Source organism: Ammodytes marinus (genome assembly GCF_949987685.1).
Source record: "Ammodytes marinus genome assembly, chromosome: 23".
Taxonomy (NCBI): domain Eukaryota; kingdom Metazoa; phylum Chordata; class Actinopteri; order Uranoscopiformes; family Ammodytidae; genus Ammodytes; species Ammodytes marinus.
Genome location: NC_137227.1, coordinates 15,289,721 through 15,308,912, shown reverse-complemented (window position 1 = coordinate 15,308,912; position 19,192 = coordinate 15,289,721). Strand labels below are relative to the sequence as shown.

At 37.0% G+C, this 19,192-nt stretch overlaps 2 protein-coding genes and 1 pseudogene across 3 annotated transcripts; 1 reads left to right on the top strand and 2 right to left on the bottom strand.

Annotated features, from left to right (window-relative positions):
• Positions 1-213: 213 nt before the first annotated feature.
• On the top strand, positions 214-4,465 carry LOC307269138 (CD48 antigen). The gene is made up of 7 exons (XM_080051978.1): positions 214-303; positions 1,451-1,660; positions 1,740-1,850; positions 2,261-2,536; positions 2,679-2,801; positions 3,772-3,810; positions 4,153-4,465. The coding sequence occupies exons 1-6, from the start codon at positions 261-263 to the stop codon at positions 3,801-3,803; spliced, it is 795 nt and encodes a 264-aa protein (XP_079908104.1). The 5' UTR covers positions 214-260; the 3' UTR covers positions 3,804-3,810; positions 4,153-4,465.
• A 1,059-nt stretch (positions 4,466-5,524) lies between these two features.
• Positions 5,525-10,875, bottom strand: LOC307269517 (annotated as a pseudogene). Its single transcript, XR_013845625.1, has 8 exons — positions 10,871-10,875; positions 10,315-10,462; positions 8,529-8,834; positions 7,571-7,858; positions 6,829-6,930; positions 6,623-6,681; positions 6,443-6,517; positions 5,525-5,967 (listed from the first exon to the last, which is right to left on the bottom strand). The product of XR_013845625.1 is annotated as an uncharacterized misc_RNA (transcript).
• A 3,106-nt stretch (positions 10,876-13,981) lies between these two features.
• On the bottom strand, positions 13,982-18,921 carry LOC307269595 (SLAM family member 9-like). The gene is made up of 9 exons (XM_080052589.1): positions 18,817-18,921; positions 17,443-17,748; positions 16,842-17,132; positions 16,129-16,233; positions 15,984-15,999; positions 15,811-15,908; positions 15,451-15,501; positions 15,131-15,193; positions 13,982-14,434 (listed from the first exon to the last, which is right to left on the bottom strand). The coding sequence occupies exons 1-9, from the start codon at positions 18,893-18,895 to the stop codon at positions 14,427-14,429; spliced, it is 1,017 nt and encodes a 338-aa protein (XP_079908715.1). The 5' UTR covers positions 18,896-18,921; the 3' UTR covers positions 13,982-14,426.
• Positions 18,922-19,192: the final 271 nt, after the last annotated feature.

Here is a 19,192-nt window from a genome sequence, read left to right as displayed (position 1 = left end):
GGAGTATGTGTCAAAAATGTTTTACTTTATTTTTAGATGCTTATTAATGTGATTACCAAATTTATTTAGAATGAAATATGAAGAAAAAAATCAAAAGTAAAAAATATATATATGAATATATGTGAGTTAACCCTTTATGGAAGAAAAAGAATGATCAATGGAATACATTTTTTGTCATTCAACACGTGGCTAAACCACAAAGGGGAAGGGAAGTCTCAACTAACCTTGCGCTGTTCCTCTGTCGTCGTACAACAGAAACGATGAAACTCCAACTTCTAATCCTCCTCATTCCATCAATTCAAGGTAGGTCCTATTTGTTTGTATGATCATTATATTGTTCAAATATCATAGAGCAGCAACCAATGAGCCAAAGTTTATTTTTAATAAAAGTTCACAACATGTTCAGAATAAGTAACTTCCAGGTCTGGTTTCCAGATGCAGAAATACTATTACAGGGGACTTGAACAAACTAAATGGATATTTATTCTCAGTTCTTATCACTCAACAGTTAAAATGTCTTTCTTACATTTGCCTGAATGTCAAGAGGAAGGGAAGTGTAGTGTAACATATCGGTTGTTTCGGATATTCAAGGCGACAATAGAGCAAAAGCAGGAAGTGACCGTGGTAAGCGACATGTTTAATCTCTCAACCTAACAACATGACGCTATTAATCATCTCAAGTTCATGTGTTAGCATATACATTATTTTTTATATGTATATACTGTATTTAGGTCTACCAAACCCTGAGAAGTGTCTAAATGAAATCATACAATTTCTAGCCATTACAGTACATATAACAGGTGCATTTCTGGTGTGACTTTAAGGCAAAAAAAAATAAATAAAAATTAAGGTTAAAGGGTCACCATCAGAACAAGGAACATGGACTCCACCCATCACTTTGTTCCTGACTGAAATGTATTATCAACTATTGCATGGGGTGCCATGGCACTCTGTACAGAGATTGGTGGTTCCCAAAGGAAGACTCCCCGACAGTTACTCCTTTGCCACCGTTGATATTTGTGGTTTAGGGTCAAATATTGCAAACACTATAGGATGCTAGCCATCATCATACTAGCTTTATCAATGTGAGCATGTAAGCATGCTCATGTTGAGCATCACTTTGCTCAAAGCACCACTGTGCTAAAGAACCGCCTCACTAAGCCGTTAGCATGGCTATAGACTTGTACTCTTCTTTGCATAGATTTGTATGATATGAAACTTGTAAAAAAATGGTTTCTATCTACAAATGGGGAAGGCCACTATTGCCCACCCTTATTTCTAAGTAAAATGAAAACAAACTAGCCTCCTTCCCCTCTGAATTATTTCCTTAAATGTCCCCAACTGTCCTCTGTTTTTATGGAAGTTCTGCCTTTCTTCTGTTACTTACTGTATACAACCTGAAAGACTGGATATGAAGATGCTGAATGGTTTTAAACAATTGTTTCTACAGTGGCACTCTGTGATCCCTTCATGGAAGTCTATGGGTACCTTGGGGATAACGTTACCTTGCCCTCTGGAGCCGAACCGTCAGGGAATCTCTCCAAAATCGTGTGGTCAATATTCCGAAACACCACTTTGATCGCCACCTATCGCGGTGGGCAAAAAAACCTTGAATGGATCGACAGGTATGAAGGGAGACTCGGTCTAAACATTAACTCAGGTAAGAGACAAATCTATCTGTCAGTGTAAAGAAATAGTTATTTAAATTTTCTCTTGACAATGTTGTTCTTATTCATTAGGTAACTTGACTATTCATGATTTGACTTCAAAGGATGCCATGGAATACACTGTAGACCTCCGTGATGCACAGGGACAGACCAGCGTAAAAACAATTAGGCTGATGGTGACAGGTAGGTGATTTCTTGGTTAGAAGTTAAATATGTTGATGTGAAAACTATTGTAGCACATAATGTTATCACAGTTCACTGGCATGACTTAGTCCTAATTTCTGAGTTATATTTTAAAACACTGAAAAGACAACAGCAGCTATTAAAGGTGGAGACACCGATTCTGGCGAACGTTTGTTTTCAAAATTACTCTTTGTCAAAATCAGGGAATATCTGGTGGTAATACACAGCCTAGGGCCCACCATAGCTAGCAACATGCAACACACCTTTCAGTACAAAATGTTCGTAACAAATATTTAATTTCTGAATGGTTGGTGTCCTCAAATTTGGTGGTGCCAAGCAGTCAACTTTTGAAATTTTGGAGAGACAATATCCTCATTTCTAATTAGCTATTCCAATTCAACCCTTTGCAGAACGACTCAAGAAACCGATGATAGAGACGCTGGCCTCAAAATCCGTAAATGGAAGCTGTTGGGTTGTGCTGGAGTGTTCTTCAACGGATAAAGGTGTTGACTTCTCCTGGCAGGTTCAACCTCCCAATGTGGCTTTCTCCACAATGAAACATCTCAATGGCAACTCTGCGGTTCTTTCGGCATTTCTCAATAACACACAAAACACTGTCATATTCACCTGCAACTCAAGCAGGAATATGGGGACAGCATCCGACGTTCTCGCCCCAAAATGTGATGGTAAGGTCACAGACAGTGGGCTTACATGTGAAAACCTGATACCATACAATATGATTTCATTGTCTCCCAAGTTAAATATTTTCCCCTTTCGAAACTGGATAAAGTTACTGATCATGTTTTTGTGTCCCGCATGTTGTTTCAGATGACAAGCCTCAGCCTTCACCTAAGCCAGATCCTCATAGCAGGAGAAGAGATGGAGTTCTTAGTTTCTTTGGAGGCGTCCTTGGAGGTTCATTGACCGTACTTCTAATACTCTTTTTCAAGGGTGAGAGGAAACAACTTGTTAGTCTACCAAAAGGGGAGTAACAATGTCAGCTGAGCTCATATTAGTTACTCTGGTAAAGAATCAGCATCAAACCCTGCTCAACCGCTTCATATACAGTAAATACTTAACTACAGTATGTCAGACTTCTTCTTCTTCTTTTTTTTTGCACAAATAAATACGTACAAATAATTCAACATACAATTGTTCACATTAATCCGTAGAGTTTATTTAGGCCTCAAGTCTCAAGTATTGTTTATACTAAGATCAAATGTAATAATAATCTTTATATGGGGTTAAGTCTGCACAGTTTGACATTACCCCTAACATCTTGTAGCCTAACTTTAGTATGATAAAATGAGTCTTTCTTGGTGTTCTCACCTTTCTTTTGATATATTTAAGACACTACGAAAAATAGAAAAAAATATTTCACACCCCACCCATGTCCACCCTAAGTAGAACCACTTCCCTCAGGCAGAGGCTTCAGAGACCTTCAGTGTGAGCTGAAACACTTCAAGAACCTCTGTCCAGACCCTATATGGTCAGCGATTAACGCTAATCTAATTTTTAAGGCTTTTGGGGCTGTACAACTAAGTGTTGTGGTTTTTCTTGCTTTTCATGAAACACTTCTCTTTTCTCAGTAAAAGTAACTAACACCTTACACCTCCTCTTTCCACACCCAGCTCCAACCCACACATCAAACCTTACCTACAATTTCCTGAAATTACAACAAATGATAGGCGCATTTGACTTGACAATGTGTTTAGATCATAATAAACTCAACCATGTAAAAATATCTACTTGGGGCCCAGTTATAATGATCAGGCAATTAATACAACATATTGAGGTCATTATTTTATTACTGAAAAAAATCAATGCTGTATTTAAAAGGTCTTGGTAATACATCTATCCATGTTCAAAATGAAATGGTCACTATTGCGTAAATTCATTTGTATACTCCTTTATTTTCCAGAAAAAGTGTTTCCATGCAAAAATTCAGCGTGATGTAAAGGTAAGCTTTGGTTTCTGGTTTTAATTTCAATAAGTGATAACACATGGAATCAGATGGGTCTCGAAATGAATTAACGCGCACAAAAGGATTCACAAATGATGATGAGGGAGGAAATATATACATTTGTGCATCTTCCTTTTTTATCATGTGGATTTATGTAACACTTAAATACAGCAATACATATTTTTGTATTTATGTGAAGTCATTTATCTATAAATTACAAATGCATTTGTGAGTCCTTTTTGGCAAATTCAGTAACATCGAGACCCATCTGATGCTATGTTTTCCCAATGACACGCATTTTTGAAAATAACCAACTTTCTCTCTTCTCCTTACAATTAGATTGTCATATTTAAAAGACTCAAGAAGAGAGAAATGACTACACCACATGGAAATCAACAATGAAGGTGCCTATGCAGTATTATTATAGCTTAAAAGTTTGTATTAATAAAATCACATGCTGTATATTTATTTATAAAGTGTGAGTAGGAACACGTGAATGAAAGACATGAATGTATTTGAAGATAATTTACGGATGTTGGACGCAATATGAGGAAATCCTGTACAGTATGCTGCACATAACAAAAACAATGCTCTTGAGCAGGACTCTGGCATTTTGCCATTATTAATTTTTTTAGGTCATGTGTTTGTATTTTGGGTCTTTGTGTATATGAAAATAAGTTTAAAATTAAAAATTAAATTCTTCATTGGTTTAAATACTGTAAATCTCCTTCTTCTACACTTTTCAAAAAAGTTACTTCTTTTTTATTTTCCCTGGTCTTTTGCATAATTTCATGTGGGACAACCTTGTCTGCAAAGGTGTCTGCAGCAGTGTTTTTTATATTATTAATCTGCTTACCATGAACTTTTGACTGTGAAATACTTTTTAATCTTAATTGAAAAGTACTACGGACCTTTTGGCTTTCTCTTTGGTGTGCCTTAGCCACAACAAGTTTGAAAGCCACTGTAATACATAACAAAAACAGTTTCAATAATCAAGCTTACTATATTTATGTGTAGCATAAACCCGGCAAGGGTAGAGTAGGGGCACAGAGGCACGTGATTGGTTGCTTTCCAACAATATAAAAGTGACTACAGGATAAAATGACCAACCCTGCCTTTCACTGAACAGTCAGTCTAATGTTGAAGTTAAACTTACTGTGGTGAAACGCTTGAAGAGGTGTGTGTTCCACCCATACGCAAATTAGACCAAAGCATTATGTCATAAATTGACTACATGCAAGGCTGAGCACTATCGAAAATCATGCTGCACGCTGTGCACAAATCTATTCATGTCAAAGTAAAGAGCACCATAGAAGCTTCAGTCCAATTTGTTAGCTTTCCACCCAGCTGGAAAAATATGGAGCAAGTATAAAATAATACTATTATTGTAACTTGATGGAATGTTATTGGACATAGGCTGAGTTGCTATTATATCGAAATGTTTCATGCATTTAATGCTGAATTTCATCATTGCTTTAACACACAGTACTTGATGCTGATCAGATGCATGTGTTTTCCAATATTTCAGTTTCAAATAATATTTTGCAGTTTAATTATTGCAGCTTTAAATACTGTTGACATAAAGGTGAAATGTAGAACATATATGATTACATTGAACCTAAAAAACAACAACATGTTGCAAAAATGATCACAAAAATACAACAAAGTCCCGTTAATTACATTACATGAAATTTAATATCACTACCTTTGCAGAATGACAAATTGTTTAGTGAGTACTTTCCTTATACAAAACACACCGTAAAAAACATTTTAAAATAAAATCTCTGTATATACAGAATTTACAACACTTTCAGTCAGAGCATACAGTTAAGGCCCTCAAAATAAAATGGCAGATTTTGATGAAATATGTTACAGGGAAGTTTCCTTCAAGGCATGAAACAGAAAAGGTACAAACACATGATGTAGAGACCATATATCTTTATATACAATTTTAGCCTTAAATATTTGGGGGCTGTGCCTTTTTGTCCAATGTTGCTTTGAGCAAAGTATCTACTTTAGTTTTTTACACAAAAGACATTTTCAAAGACCTCATGCTATACATAATGCCCTGACACCCTAAGAAATGTCTTGGTAAGGTGACGGCGAAGTCTCCCTCACGCGATTAAACTGGATCTTGTCATACACGGTTTGGGGCTAGATGAGGGGGGAAGAGGAGGGGAAACAATATCAGTGTTACAGTAGGTTGAGAGACTCATTCTTTATAAGAAATCATTTCTTAAACATGTTGTGCAATATGAAGAAGGAATGTCACAAGCATTGTTTCATCATTCAGGATCCGTCTGAGGATCTTGTCTGTGAACAGCAATGTCAGATTATCCAGCCAACCTTTAAGTTTCTGAGCTGAACTGAACATATGATTAAGTGAAGCTGAGTTACTTTAGAAAGAATGAATAACACAATACTTTGCCTACAAATATAGAAAATAGAAAGGAACTTATAAGCAATAGATATTTTCCAGATAGAAAAGGTATGGTCTGGTATGACCAGCAGTTTATGGTTGCTTATGTTAAAAAACTAGGAAATTAGGAATTAGTAAATTGTCTCTTTTTAACCCAAAGTGTATAAACTCTTCAGTTTCAGGCTTCATTCTAATCATTTAGCATCTTACCTTAGGTATGGGTGAGTTGACTTTGTTCTCAATGGTTTCATACACTGAGCACGGCTTCATGGTAGATGAAGTCCCCTGGAAGTTTAAAGGTGATCATAAGAAGCGGCAAAAGTTGTTCAAACATGCATTGCATAGTCTATAAAACGAACACTTAATTTTCTAATAACACTGATGACTTACTTCTGCCATGGCAACTTCAGTGATGTCGGCATACACGGTGAGGTCATTCGCATCGCTGCCTGGTGACGGATTGCAATGAAGAAACAAGGCAAAAAAAATGTAGCCACCAATCACAAATTAAACTAAAACTATTAAAAAACTTAAGAAAGAAAGAAAGAAAGAAAGTAAAAAAGGGACACACTGGCATTCAATGTAATGTTCCTTACCTGCTCGACTTCGTTTGCTGTGACAAACACACACAGCTACTCCAACCACGACTATCAACAAGCAACCTCCTACTGCCGCACCCAGGACAATGATTAAGATCTCTGGGCCAAAAAAAAATATATAGATTTTATCACTGTTATTTCCATGGTTGCGTAACAGTAATAGTGATCACATTTGTGCATGGTCAAATAGGCTTAATGAAGCGGAAATACTACTGCAGAAATTAATGAAAATACAAATCATTGCTAAATCACAGAAACTTCTCTTTTCACTATAGTAGTTGATGAGGAAACTGTCAAACTGAAACATTAAAATAATCTTCTATATCATCGCTGTGGTTTATGTACTCCTCATCCTGTATAGCAATCCGTTTATCAGTTATTTATAGCCAATTATTTAAGATTGCTAACCCAAATGCAAGAAATCACTTATTACACAGAGTACAGAGTTGTAATTCAAATTTTTTGTTGGCTAATTAAATGTTCATTCTAGTTATTTTTCATAACTCTACAATTTAATTTTACTTGTATCATATTAGTTTTAGAACTACCCAAATAAAGAGTGTTTCAATGTATTTAATTCAACTGTGAGGCACTGTAAGAATTTTGGTTTCAACATTTTGAATGAACACTCTGACTGGTCACATTGTAATATTTCTCATTACTAGTTGGCAGTCATTAAAACATTAATAAAAGCAATATCCCATCATTCAGCACTTAATCTATGATCACTTGCACATACTTGTTTTTTGTGGGCCAATTTCATCCGTAACGTTGCTGCACTTTAATGTTTCGGATGTCGACATCTCACTGACATGATTGGAAACTGTGCAGGTGAATCTAGTGTCTCCGTCCTGTTTTCTGGTGTTGTATAGCAGCCTGGAGCCACTCATGGTTTGGTTCCCCACGGTCCATTTGTAGGTGACACTGATGTCAGAGGTTGCAATGCACTCTAGCAAAAATGTACAGGATTCATTCCTGCTGTTCCAGGTGGAATTGGAAGTCAGGACAGGATGTGAAGTAATGGGCTCTTTAAAGGCAAAGAGAGAAAGATAGTGTTATAGATATACTTAGGACATAGGAGCTAAATATCTTACTAAATTCAGAAAATTAATTATTAATGTAGCGACTAGAAATTATAGAATGCACTCAATGTAGACCCCAGAACAGGGAATTCAAAGTAAAAATCCTCAACTTCAGTGACCCTGGACCTCTATCCTAAATCTCATGTGCCCTCTGTGTTTACTCATAAAGAGATAATAGATCAAAGTGGTATCTTTTGATAATCCGTAAACAAGAATGGGCAATTCCTAACTATATTGTCTGTGCAGAATCCAGGATATTTGCTTTTTGGATAATTGTACAAATATCCTTTTCTCTTGATACTTTGGCAATGTTATTTTCAACTTTCAGGTCAATAATCATTGAAAGACAGAGATTTACAGAGACAAGTAGATGAACTGTGTATGATAATAGAACGTTTCAAATTCACAGTTTGGAAAAGGTACACAGAGCTAAGGGTATGAAATATGATAATGTCGCACTTTAATATTTTGTATCACCTTAGTCATCATGAGCTCTCTTTGCTATCATTAATTTACTGATAAATGGAAAAATAGAAACATGATAAATTAATAATAAATTAACCTTTATTAGCAATTATTAAATCATTTTGTTACCAAAAAACTGAAACATCTTACCATGAACTTGCAGAGTGATGATTACTGTTGACCTTTGTTCTGTGTTTGTCTCTGAGACAAAACTGTAATCACCAGAATCTTTTAGAGTCAGTCTTGTCACTGTTAAACTAAAGTTTGTGGGGTTTAGGTTTAATCTGTCCTTGAACTGTTGATTTTCAGAAACATTGACGTCTTTTTCTGCAATCGTTAACTGTCTAAATTTCCATTCGGCGTAGGTGACCCCTGCAGTTGGTAAGCATGAAGAAAACTCCACAGTGTCACCAACTTTTTTATGAAATTCCTTTTGACAGCTGGAAGCCTCCACATCTGAAATATGAAAAGCAAACACTAAAGTGAATGACATAATTTTGAAAGATCACTGTCTTCTTGTTTCTTAATATTAGGCATGAGTGTGTTCAATGACCAAATTACCTGTAACCATTGCCTCTAGGCCTAGTATGTATGGACTGTCCATGTTGGTGTACTTAACATTAAGTTGCAAAGAAAAGCATAGGATAAAATAACACGCCTTATATCAACACACATGGCGTGACATGTATATGTAGTAAATGATTGACATGACATGACAAAGATAACTAAATGTCATGAACTAATTGCATAGCAATATGACATACTATAACATAACACACAAAATGATTTCCTTCAAATGTTGTCAACAAATGTTCACATGTCACATAATTGTTGTATGGTTGCAGAATCAGAAAATAGGTTCTGGCTGAGAATAGCAATTGGTTATTTTAGCACAACAACAATAGCCATTAACGCTGCTTATTTATTTGTTTACCATCACCCTATTTCCAAAGGAAGCAGTGCACCCACACAGTCTGACCTCAGTTTCAACATAAAGCCACATTGATTCTGTGCAGTCACTTTCAGTCAGTGCTAATGAGGTTGGAAGGTTCTCAGGAAAAAGTTCACATTTCAGTTGCCATGTGTGAACGTAGTTGTCAGTCAAACAGTTGTTGGTAGACCACACCAGTTTTTCCAACGCAACAACAGCATGCTGGCAACTAAACAATGAGACAACGTTGAAACATTGATGGGTGTTTAATCTACATGCACTACTTCTGCAAATATTCTGAAATGGTCACACCCACTCCCCTTGTTCCAGTATGTACTGTATTACCACCTGTGATTGTACTATATAAGTATAATATGCATTACAATAAAACCAGTCATCTTGGAAAAAAACTAAGAGGAAGCAAAGAAAAAACACAGAAGAAAACCTATTTCTAATATGAGTCAAGATATTTTAAAAGTTAACAGATGGATCACAAAAGTTGCTGACACAGTGAACCAATAAATGCAAAGCATATTTCCAAATGTAGATCACATGATACAATATTTTGCTTATTCATTCAGTTATAAATACTCAAAGAAGTGGGTGGTTCAACATTTCAATAAATATTGAGCACCTGAGTATAAAATTAATTTCTTATCTTGAGACAAAACCACTGCCTCTTTGAAAAGTTGTTGCCTTGAACAAATGTCTTCAATTTGAATGTCTTAGTTCTTAAATGAGTATATTACTACTATAGCTTTATAGCCATAGCAACATTTCTCACAAGCTCTTTAAACATTGTGTTGCATTCGCAGACACAAAGACACTAGGCATCTCCCGAGGAATAAACATAATTTCCCGAAAAGCCATTGCATTCACACCCAGTTCATTCTGCAGCCTCAACCTGCATGCTCTACTCTTTGCATTAAACAGGGTGCATCAGGCTAAAAACCTGTACCCATGATTCTAAAAGTCCATAAACTTACAAGCACAAAGGGTACGTACCATAGAGGCAGACGCCAAGAAGCAGCACAGCATTGCATGTAAAGAGGCAGCGCAGGAGAGGAAGGCGACCACCAACCATCTCTGTGGGGAGAGGAACAACGTCTGTTTCCTCTTCTGGTCGATCAGACTGTGCTGCGACAAGTCAGCACTAAATGAGAAAAGAGAGGGTGGAGAGAGTAGGCTTCTGTCACGGAAGAAGAAGAAGAAGAAGAAGCACTCTGGTCTGGCTTGAAATACCACAATGTTAAAAAGTAGGCCAGTCAGAAAGGTCATACCTTGAAAAATGTTAAAAGTAACAAGTGATGATATGCTAAATCCCAGCCTGCTGCAATACATTAGAATCGACCATATCACTATTCCACTATTTGTTCCTATTAGTTGAAAAACAGTATATGCTCAAGATTGCCTTGCATGTCTATTTGCTATCATCGCTGGACTTACCGACACAGTATTATATTAACTCAGGTCTACCCTGAATTGACAAACAGTGTGTTTACAGACTGCTGCAGGCGCCCGTATCTAAGCTAGATTTCCCCCCACGCAGGAAGAACTTCACCACATCCTGTCATCAGATATTCCTTGATGAGGAGACGCTAAATATATGATTGCTTCTTACTGATCAAGAGTTAATGATTTTAAAAGTATAAATTGCATTAAAATAAGTGTTACTGTAAGCCTCCCCCCTCATATTCCCCACTAACAAATAGTGTGTCATGTTTAGAGCTACAGCAGATCTACTTTGAGGATTGTTGATTGTATAGATGAGGATATACTGAGATGAGGAACCAGAAGGCCCACGGATTGGCTTTTAGACCAGCAAGGATCAGTGCCGGTTCCAGTTGTCAAACCTATTGTCGAACTGGCCAAATTGGTTGTTGTTTGGATGAAAAACAAATACCTAATGAACCACACGAAAGCTTGAATATGATCAAGGCGATCCTGGTGTGTTTACTTCCGTCTGCGTTGAGCAATGCCTTCTATTCATGACGTAGGGTGGTAGAACTTTGGTCAGCTTAAACTGGTATGACTGTGGGCTGGTTCACCAGAAATCACCAAGGTTCTCAAACTCTAGATTGGAACTAGAACCATGTCCGTGTGAAAGCAGTACATGAGAGGGTCAGTTGTCAGGAGTCAGAAGTCAGAAGGGCGCAACAGTCCTGCTACGGTGTAGGGTTTGACCATGACCTAAAGTTGAAAGGAGTTGTGTCCATGAAGTTCTCATCTGAGCATGGCTCGGGTATAATAATAGTATCCTGATCTATTATATTGTACAATATAAGGTCAGTCTGGATTTTTCTAAGCTCTAGTATCTAGCTAACGTTAGCTAGATATCACTTTGCGTAACTTTAATATACAGTCTACATGGTAACTCCTTGCGTCACTCGTCACACCACCAACAACTGATGATGTAGCGTTTTTGTAGGGGTGTCCCATTTTATAGGGGAAGATTTAAACCCCCTAGCCCTTGGCCTTTGAGACAGAGTGTCAAGGGGTAGGGCTAACAAAGAGAATCAGGATATGGCCTTAAGAGTCCTGCAGGAGGGACATTGTATAACCATCCATGTTATATTAAGTCCTATTTTCTTCAAAACAATATGGAAAACAAGAACCTGCATTCCTGCAATTTCCTCAGTGTGTCTGTCTGTGTTTGCTTGATGATGTCTGTAATTGCTATAGAAGGACTTACAATTTGTGTCTCAGGGACGTGTGAACGTAAAGGGAAGTGCGGCAGGAAGCACTAAGTTAAAGAAAGGCCATCGCTGTGGCTTATTGCTGGTAAATGATGAGGCTACTGTTAAAAAGTATTTATGTGTCCATGCTGACCATCTGATCTCTGTAGGTCTCATTAAATGTCTATGAAAGCTGAGCATTTAGGATACCATTTGGAAATGGTAAAACCCATTTTTTTTTTAGATTTCACACTTTGCTCTTCCCCATGCAACTTGCAACTGCTTTCTTGAAAACTTCATGTCACATCTTGAGATTCTCTTCTTTTTATTCACTGACAATTTGGCCGGCAAGGTTTATACTGTAAAGGTGACTCTTGCCCTGTCTATTTTGTGATCACAGCTCATACAAATGGATCTGTCCGTATATTGTGAGCAGCAATACAATGATGATTTCATGGGGGGATTCTTCAGTACAATCCATAACCTATGTCACTACTGCAGAGCTTCTTAGCACACAGTGGTGTGGTTTTAACAAAAGGGAAATAGAGGAGGGGGCAGATTACTGGTAGCCATGGTCTAAACAATGTCAACAATACACTGCACTTTACTGTGTGGTGTTTCTGCAGAGGTGGTCTGCCTGCAACATCACTTGATTTCCTTTGCACTTTATGCTCATGGCCTTTTCACATTTAAACTTTGATGTGAAAGCCACAATGAGAAACATAGTAATGACACAGCCCACCACCTCAGGAGCAGCTAACTTAACTGTGTTTGATGTCTCACACAACTCTGTCACATATCGCATACAATATATCACAGGCCTGAGTTAGTTCTCCATGAACTCAACTTCTTTTTTATACGAATGATGAAATAATATTGTTTTTTTTTTTTAAATGAAACATTGAAATCTCACCTTAGTTCCACCACTTGACAGACCCAATGCATTTGGCCTTCTCATTTAATGGGTCTTTGTTTTCTTCAATGTTTTAAATGGGGTACACTTACAGAACTTACAAACCTAGAATAATTTAAATTTTTGAATTAACAGTATGTAATATTAAAAATGTTGTCGGTTCACCCCCTTAAAGATATCCCAAAGACTATTGGATGAAATAAATAGAAGATGGATAGTCCCCTCTTAATATAAGAAATCCTTTGGTTTTGTGTTTGGTGCAAAAAAATGTATCCTGCAAGTTCAATGTTTGGCATATCTTCAGCCGTTTTAAGGCAGAACTAGATGACAAGAGGAATTCATAGTTTTGCAGGTATTATTTGTGGACTTTAGAATGAAAGAGAGCGTTGCATTGACACAGTTAACACACAAAAAAAATTGTCAGCTTCTTTTTAGGAACTTTCCATACAGTGGGAGCTCCCGTTCTCTTCAATATTTTATATCAAACATATTTTCCCTTTTGGGTTACATTTGTTTTTTAGTTGTCTCTTCGGACATTTGACTGACAAGCTGATTACTTGGTAAAAAACTGAAGTGTTACATTCAACATGTTTGCTGGCAACATTTTTTGAAATGAGAAGTGATACAAAACGACCCCGGTCAGTGAGTCACTAAAGAAAAACAGAAGCAAGATAAAACCGACATGTAAAAGTCACACCCTGACCCTCCATATCCTTTACAAAAACTCAAACCAGATGAGTTCAAAGGAGTATAATTATTTATTTTACAGCCACATGCATTGACCCTTTGATAAAAAAACAACAGTTACCTAGAAGATAGAGGCACAACATAGACTATATACATATTCAAGAACTCAACAGGGAAAAACCTGTATCGTTGTTTGTGCGCATAGGAAAAGCACATTTCAATTAACAAAGCAATAAACACATTGAACATGCTCTTGCATCAACCTATGCATCACGCATACACTTACTGATGTTTCTGCCATTATATCTGACAGTATTAACCACTAAGCTGAGGCTGAAAGGCAAACCGTGTGGCACCACCAAGTGGCTAAAAATGTAAAATGGTTGTACAATGTTAACAGTGTACAATTAAATACTACTGTACTTATTGCTGCTAGCACTATGGAAGATCAAACTTGAAAAGATGAAAAACATACAAGAGAATTACAAATTTCATGGTTAATTACTTTTCATACTACTTGATTGGTACTTAATAAGTGGGTCACATACACAATGAGCAGAACACAAGGCATAGTAGATAGATGTATATCTTTCAAATGTACACAATAAGGCAATTCAGCTTTAAGCCATAAGTGGATATATTTTTAATCCTTAGAATGTGACTAATATCCAACCTGAATTCTATCATTGTAATCTAGTGCTTGTGAAACTCGGACATTTACTTAATTTTAGCCAAACACGCCAGAAAACATTTTAAGCAGAGACATAAATAAGCTGGTGGCTGAATGGCTACACGGATCCTGGAATAATTACTTGTGTTGTTTGTTTATGATGTACTTCTCTTCATGGACCTAGAACAAAAAAAATAAAAATATTTGCAAAACAGAGATACGAAAACTTGACATTTGACTTGATGTACACTATTTCATACAAGGTATTTGATAAAGCAGTACTGAGCCTATCATGTCACCATGGTAGTTTCCAGTTTTCTTTAGTTTCTTCAAATTGTTTTTTTAAATGTTCAGATTTTGAGTTTGCCCATTTTATAATAGAATTACTTGCAGGCTGGGCATCCAACAGCGAACTCAACTCAGTTCCTCTTCACACACACACACACACACACACACACACACACACACACACACACACACACACACACACACACACACACACACACACACACACACACACACACACACACACACACACACACACACACACACACACACACACACACACACACACACACACACACAGATGTGTTGCTGTGATGGCCAAATTCACAGCTAATTCAGTTTACACAATACCAAATGCAAAATGGCTGTTTGCCCAGAGTTTTTTTTTTAACATAGCACAGATTCACAAAATCTATTTAATTATTTAACGATCATCATAACTGAATATATAATATCAAGGAAATAGAAACAGATACTTCACAATAACTGAAGTTCTACTTTTTTGTATTAATGTCATTACACCCTTTATCAAATCAATTTATACCCACTTAACTTAATATCTAGGGTTATACAGCAGTCCAATATTCATACCTGTAGCCGACTGAGGATCCAGATTATAATAGTCGGAGCTCTCCAGCGGATCGTCTTGTCTACCTGTAAAAAAAAACATTATAAGGAAGCTTTACAATAAAAATCGATTCATTGCTTTTTCTTAATTTCTTGTTTCATATGTAGAGCACTTGAGCAAATTCCAGCTAAATGTAACAACACTGAGTTCATTCTTTATCCCACCTAAAATGAGCATGTTTTTTTTCTTCCTTGAACTTTACTTAATTTGTTATAGAGCACATAAACTTGGGTGATTCTATAATTTGCAGAAAGCTGCTTGTTAAAAATATTTTATACTCTACCATTTGGTGTGTTGTTCGAGCCTGTCATTGTTTCATAGACGGAAAGGTCACCTAGAGGCCAGGGGTAAGAACAAGGCAAAGTCAAGTCTAGATCTTCACAGCATATCAAATTGAACTTAAGGTCAAGAACAGAATTGTGCAGAATTATAAAATACCGGCTTTTAGTTTGACAATCTATATCCTGTAGAAATGGGAATGCTGTTATACGGTTGTATAGACTTGGATGACAGGATATGTAAAGCTAAAAGCATGAAAGTTCACACCAGCCAAACTGATGATGTTTGTGACATTGTTACATTTTCTGTTTGAAACTAGCTGTTATAGTCATAAAACATTTGGTTATTAAATGAAAAGGCTTACCGTGGAGAAGACTGGAGTATACTTGCTGTGAAGATTCATCCTGGTTGACTGTTTGGTCTGTAGACAAGGACTGATTGGTGCTCGGAGACTGGATCAGCCTTAAATGTGTCACAAATATAGTAAATGTGACAATAATTACCCCTAATTATGATAGGAAAGGAAGTTGTACCAACCTGTGACAAAGAAGATCTGTGAAGGGGACAGTATAGTAGTCATAAGTTGGTTTTGTTCATCATGTTGTTAATTTTCTTTTTATCATTCTGTGACTTTAATTAATCAGAGTGATAACCATCTAATAACAGCATGAAGAGGTCTTACCTTTTGACTTCATGTAGACCAGAAGTGAGATAAGAGTTACAATAATCAGTAAAATTCCAATAACCGGCCAAAGAATCAAATGTACAAGAGTTGAAAAGCTGGACACTGTAATAAGGAATGAATGAAAAAAAGTCAAGTCAATATATAGACCACATAGTTCCACTGTATTGACCAACCATACCATATGCAAAACATTAAAAGTGTTAAATGTGATTTTGATCGAACCTGACTTCCAAAACTTCCTAAGGAAAAGTATAAGAGGTTGTAAGTAAACATGCATGTCTATTCATATTCATGACTGGAGACAAAGTATTAGAAATGCTTTCAAGCTAGTGCTGGTAACGTCTTAGCCTGGTCTTTAAATGTAATTTAATCTGGTTACGATATTTCTGTATCATTATAAAAAAAAAAAGATTTGTTCCTCATTCACTTTATCTGATTAATCTTTCATTTCATCCCAGACTTTCTTGATGATCCAAAAATCCAATAATGATATGTCAAATGTATTTTCATTTAATCAACTCTCTCAAACTGAATGGTAAACAACCTCTGAGATTTTAAATCCACACTAATAATCAAAACGGCTTGCCCTTGCTCCTGTGCTTTTTTCTTCTGCCTCATCACCATTTGGGATTCATTGAAACACTAATTAAAGCAAACCCAAATAATTCAGCACTTGTGAACTTTAACTAAAATCAATTCTCTGCACATACTTGTTTCTTGTGAGCTTAGTTCATCCGTATCGTTGCTGCACTTGAATGTTTCGGATGTCGACATCTCACTGACATAATTGGAAACTGTGCAGGTGAATATAATGTCTCCGTCCTTTTTTCTGGTGTAGTATTGCAGCGTAGAGCCATTCATGCTTCGGTTCCCCACGGTCCATTTGTAGGTGACACGGCTGATGTCAGAGGTTGCACTGCACTCCAGCAAAAATGTACAGGATTCATTCCTGCTGTGCCAGGTGGAATTGGAAGTCAGGACAGGCTGTGTTGTAATGGGCTCTAATGAAGCAGATTGGAAAGAGGGGGGGGGGGGGGATTACACCACTGCAGCCTAAGATAGCCTAACATAAAAACCTGGTGACTACATTACCCACAATGCATTGGCACTCCCCAAGACATGTCATCAAAATTTGCTGCGTATTAGTGGAGTTCCCCTTTAATGTCAGACATTTACAAACCAGATTTGACAAAAACAGGGAAATCCTACCGTGAACTTGTAGAGTGATGATGACTTTTCGCCTTTGTCTGAAATCCACCTTTTATTAGAAATTATTAGGTCACGTTGTTACCAAAAACTGAAACATCTTACCATGAACTTGCAGAGTGATGATGACTGTTGGCCTTTGGTTTGTGCCATACCCTGAAATAAAACTGTAATAACCAGAATCTTGGAGAGTCAATCTTGTCACTGTTAAATTAAAGTCGGTGGGATTTAGGTTTAATCTGTCCTTGAACTGAGGGTTTTCAGAAACCTTCACGTCTTTTTCTGCAATCATTAAATGTCCCAATCTCCATTCGGCGTAGGCGACCCCTTCACTTGGTAAGCATGATGAAAACTCCACAGTGTCGCCAACTTTTTTATGAAAGACCTTTTGACAGCAGGAAGCCTCCACATCTGCAACACAAAAGCAAATTGAGTCTTTTTGTCATGCTCAAATACATCACAATATAATATAATATGATATAATGGAGCTGAGAGTCAACATTGTTTTCAGAGAGAAAAATAAAGAAACAAGTAGTACATTGTTAGGGGTCAGTGACAGGAAATTAATAAAACCTTAGAAATAGCCTATAATAGCCTTTTTCGCTCAATAATATTGTTTTCTGGTTCAAGGTTCAAGGTTGCTTTATTCATACCGTGAGTAAATTTGGTTAGCAGGTCAAGAAAAGAAAAAGCGTTAACACACTTAGCATACACAGTACAAAAGGACACAACAAAAAACAAAGAAAAAAATCACAGAGGTGCTCAGTACATCAGAAAGTGCAACACAATTATGCACATCTAGTGGCACTGCAACATTTTGTTCATACAGATAATGGCTACAGGAACAAAACTGTTCCTGTAGCGGTTCGTTCCGCTTTCAGGAACTTTGAGCCTCTGTCCAGAGGAAAGCAGCTGAAATGAACTGTTTAAAGGATGGGTGTTATCATTTTGAATGGATTGAGTTAACCTCTGTAACTGTTTGGTGTGTACAGGGCTTCCATGTTCAGCTGTAGCTCACCAGTCAACTTACTGGACCATTTGACTGTCTTGTTGAGGGAATTATTATTTTTTAAAGATATGTTTCCAAACCATGATACTAAGGAACATTTTTAAATTGACTCGATAAAAGCACAGTCGAACAAAGACATCATGGTTTTGTTTATGTTAAAAGATGAAAGCAAATATAGTCCAAGCAGCCTGTGGTGAAGTGTCCTCTTATTTAGCATTCCAAGACACAGAGACATTGCTGGTTGATGTGGTGGTCACAGGTGGAACAAAAATGTAAACTTGATACAATGCTTTAAATTTGGGTAATTACAAATAATTGTTTCAATGATATGCCAATATCCAGGAACTGCAGTAAGCTCTACCTACATACTTCAGCTGTGCAATTCTAAGCATGTGTATGAGTGCATCAGCCAAACAAATACCTTTCTCAACAGTAAAACTGCACGGCTTTCTGACCAAAGGTATACATACCATGGACGGAGACCCGAAACAGCAGCAGAGCACTCCATGTTAAGAAGCAGATTGAGTATTGAGAGCGAACACAAGCCATTACTGAGAGTTACATGTGTTTCTTCTTCTGGTCCAAATAACTCTGCTGTGAGGGGGGAAATAAGTAAGTGGGGCAGGAAGTAGGACATTAAGTTCCTGAAACCAAGTCATTGGTTAGATCAGGGGTTTTCAAAGTGTGAGAGAGTGAGCCCCCCCCCTCAGAGAACAAATTTCAGCGGACACAAAAAAAAATTGTGCGTTTTTAAACACATTGTTTAATAAATTTTAGCATCTTAATTCAGTGTTTTAATCCTGCTTCCTTTAAGCATGGATAGTAGTGACTGAGTATGAAGCGGAG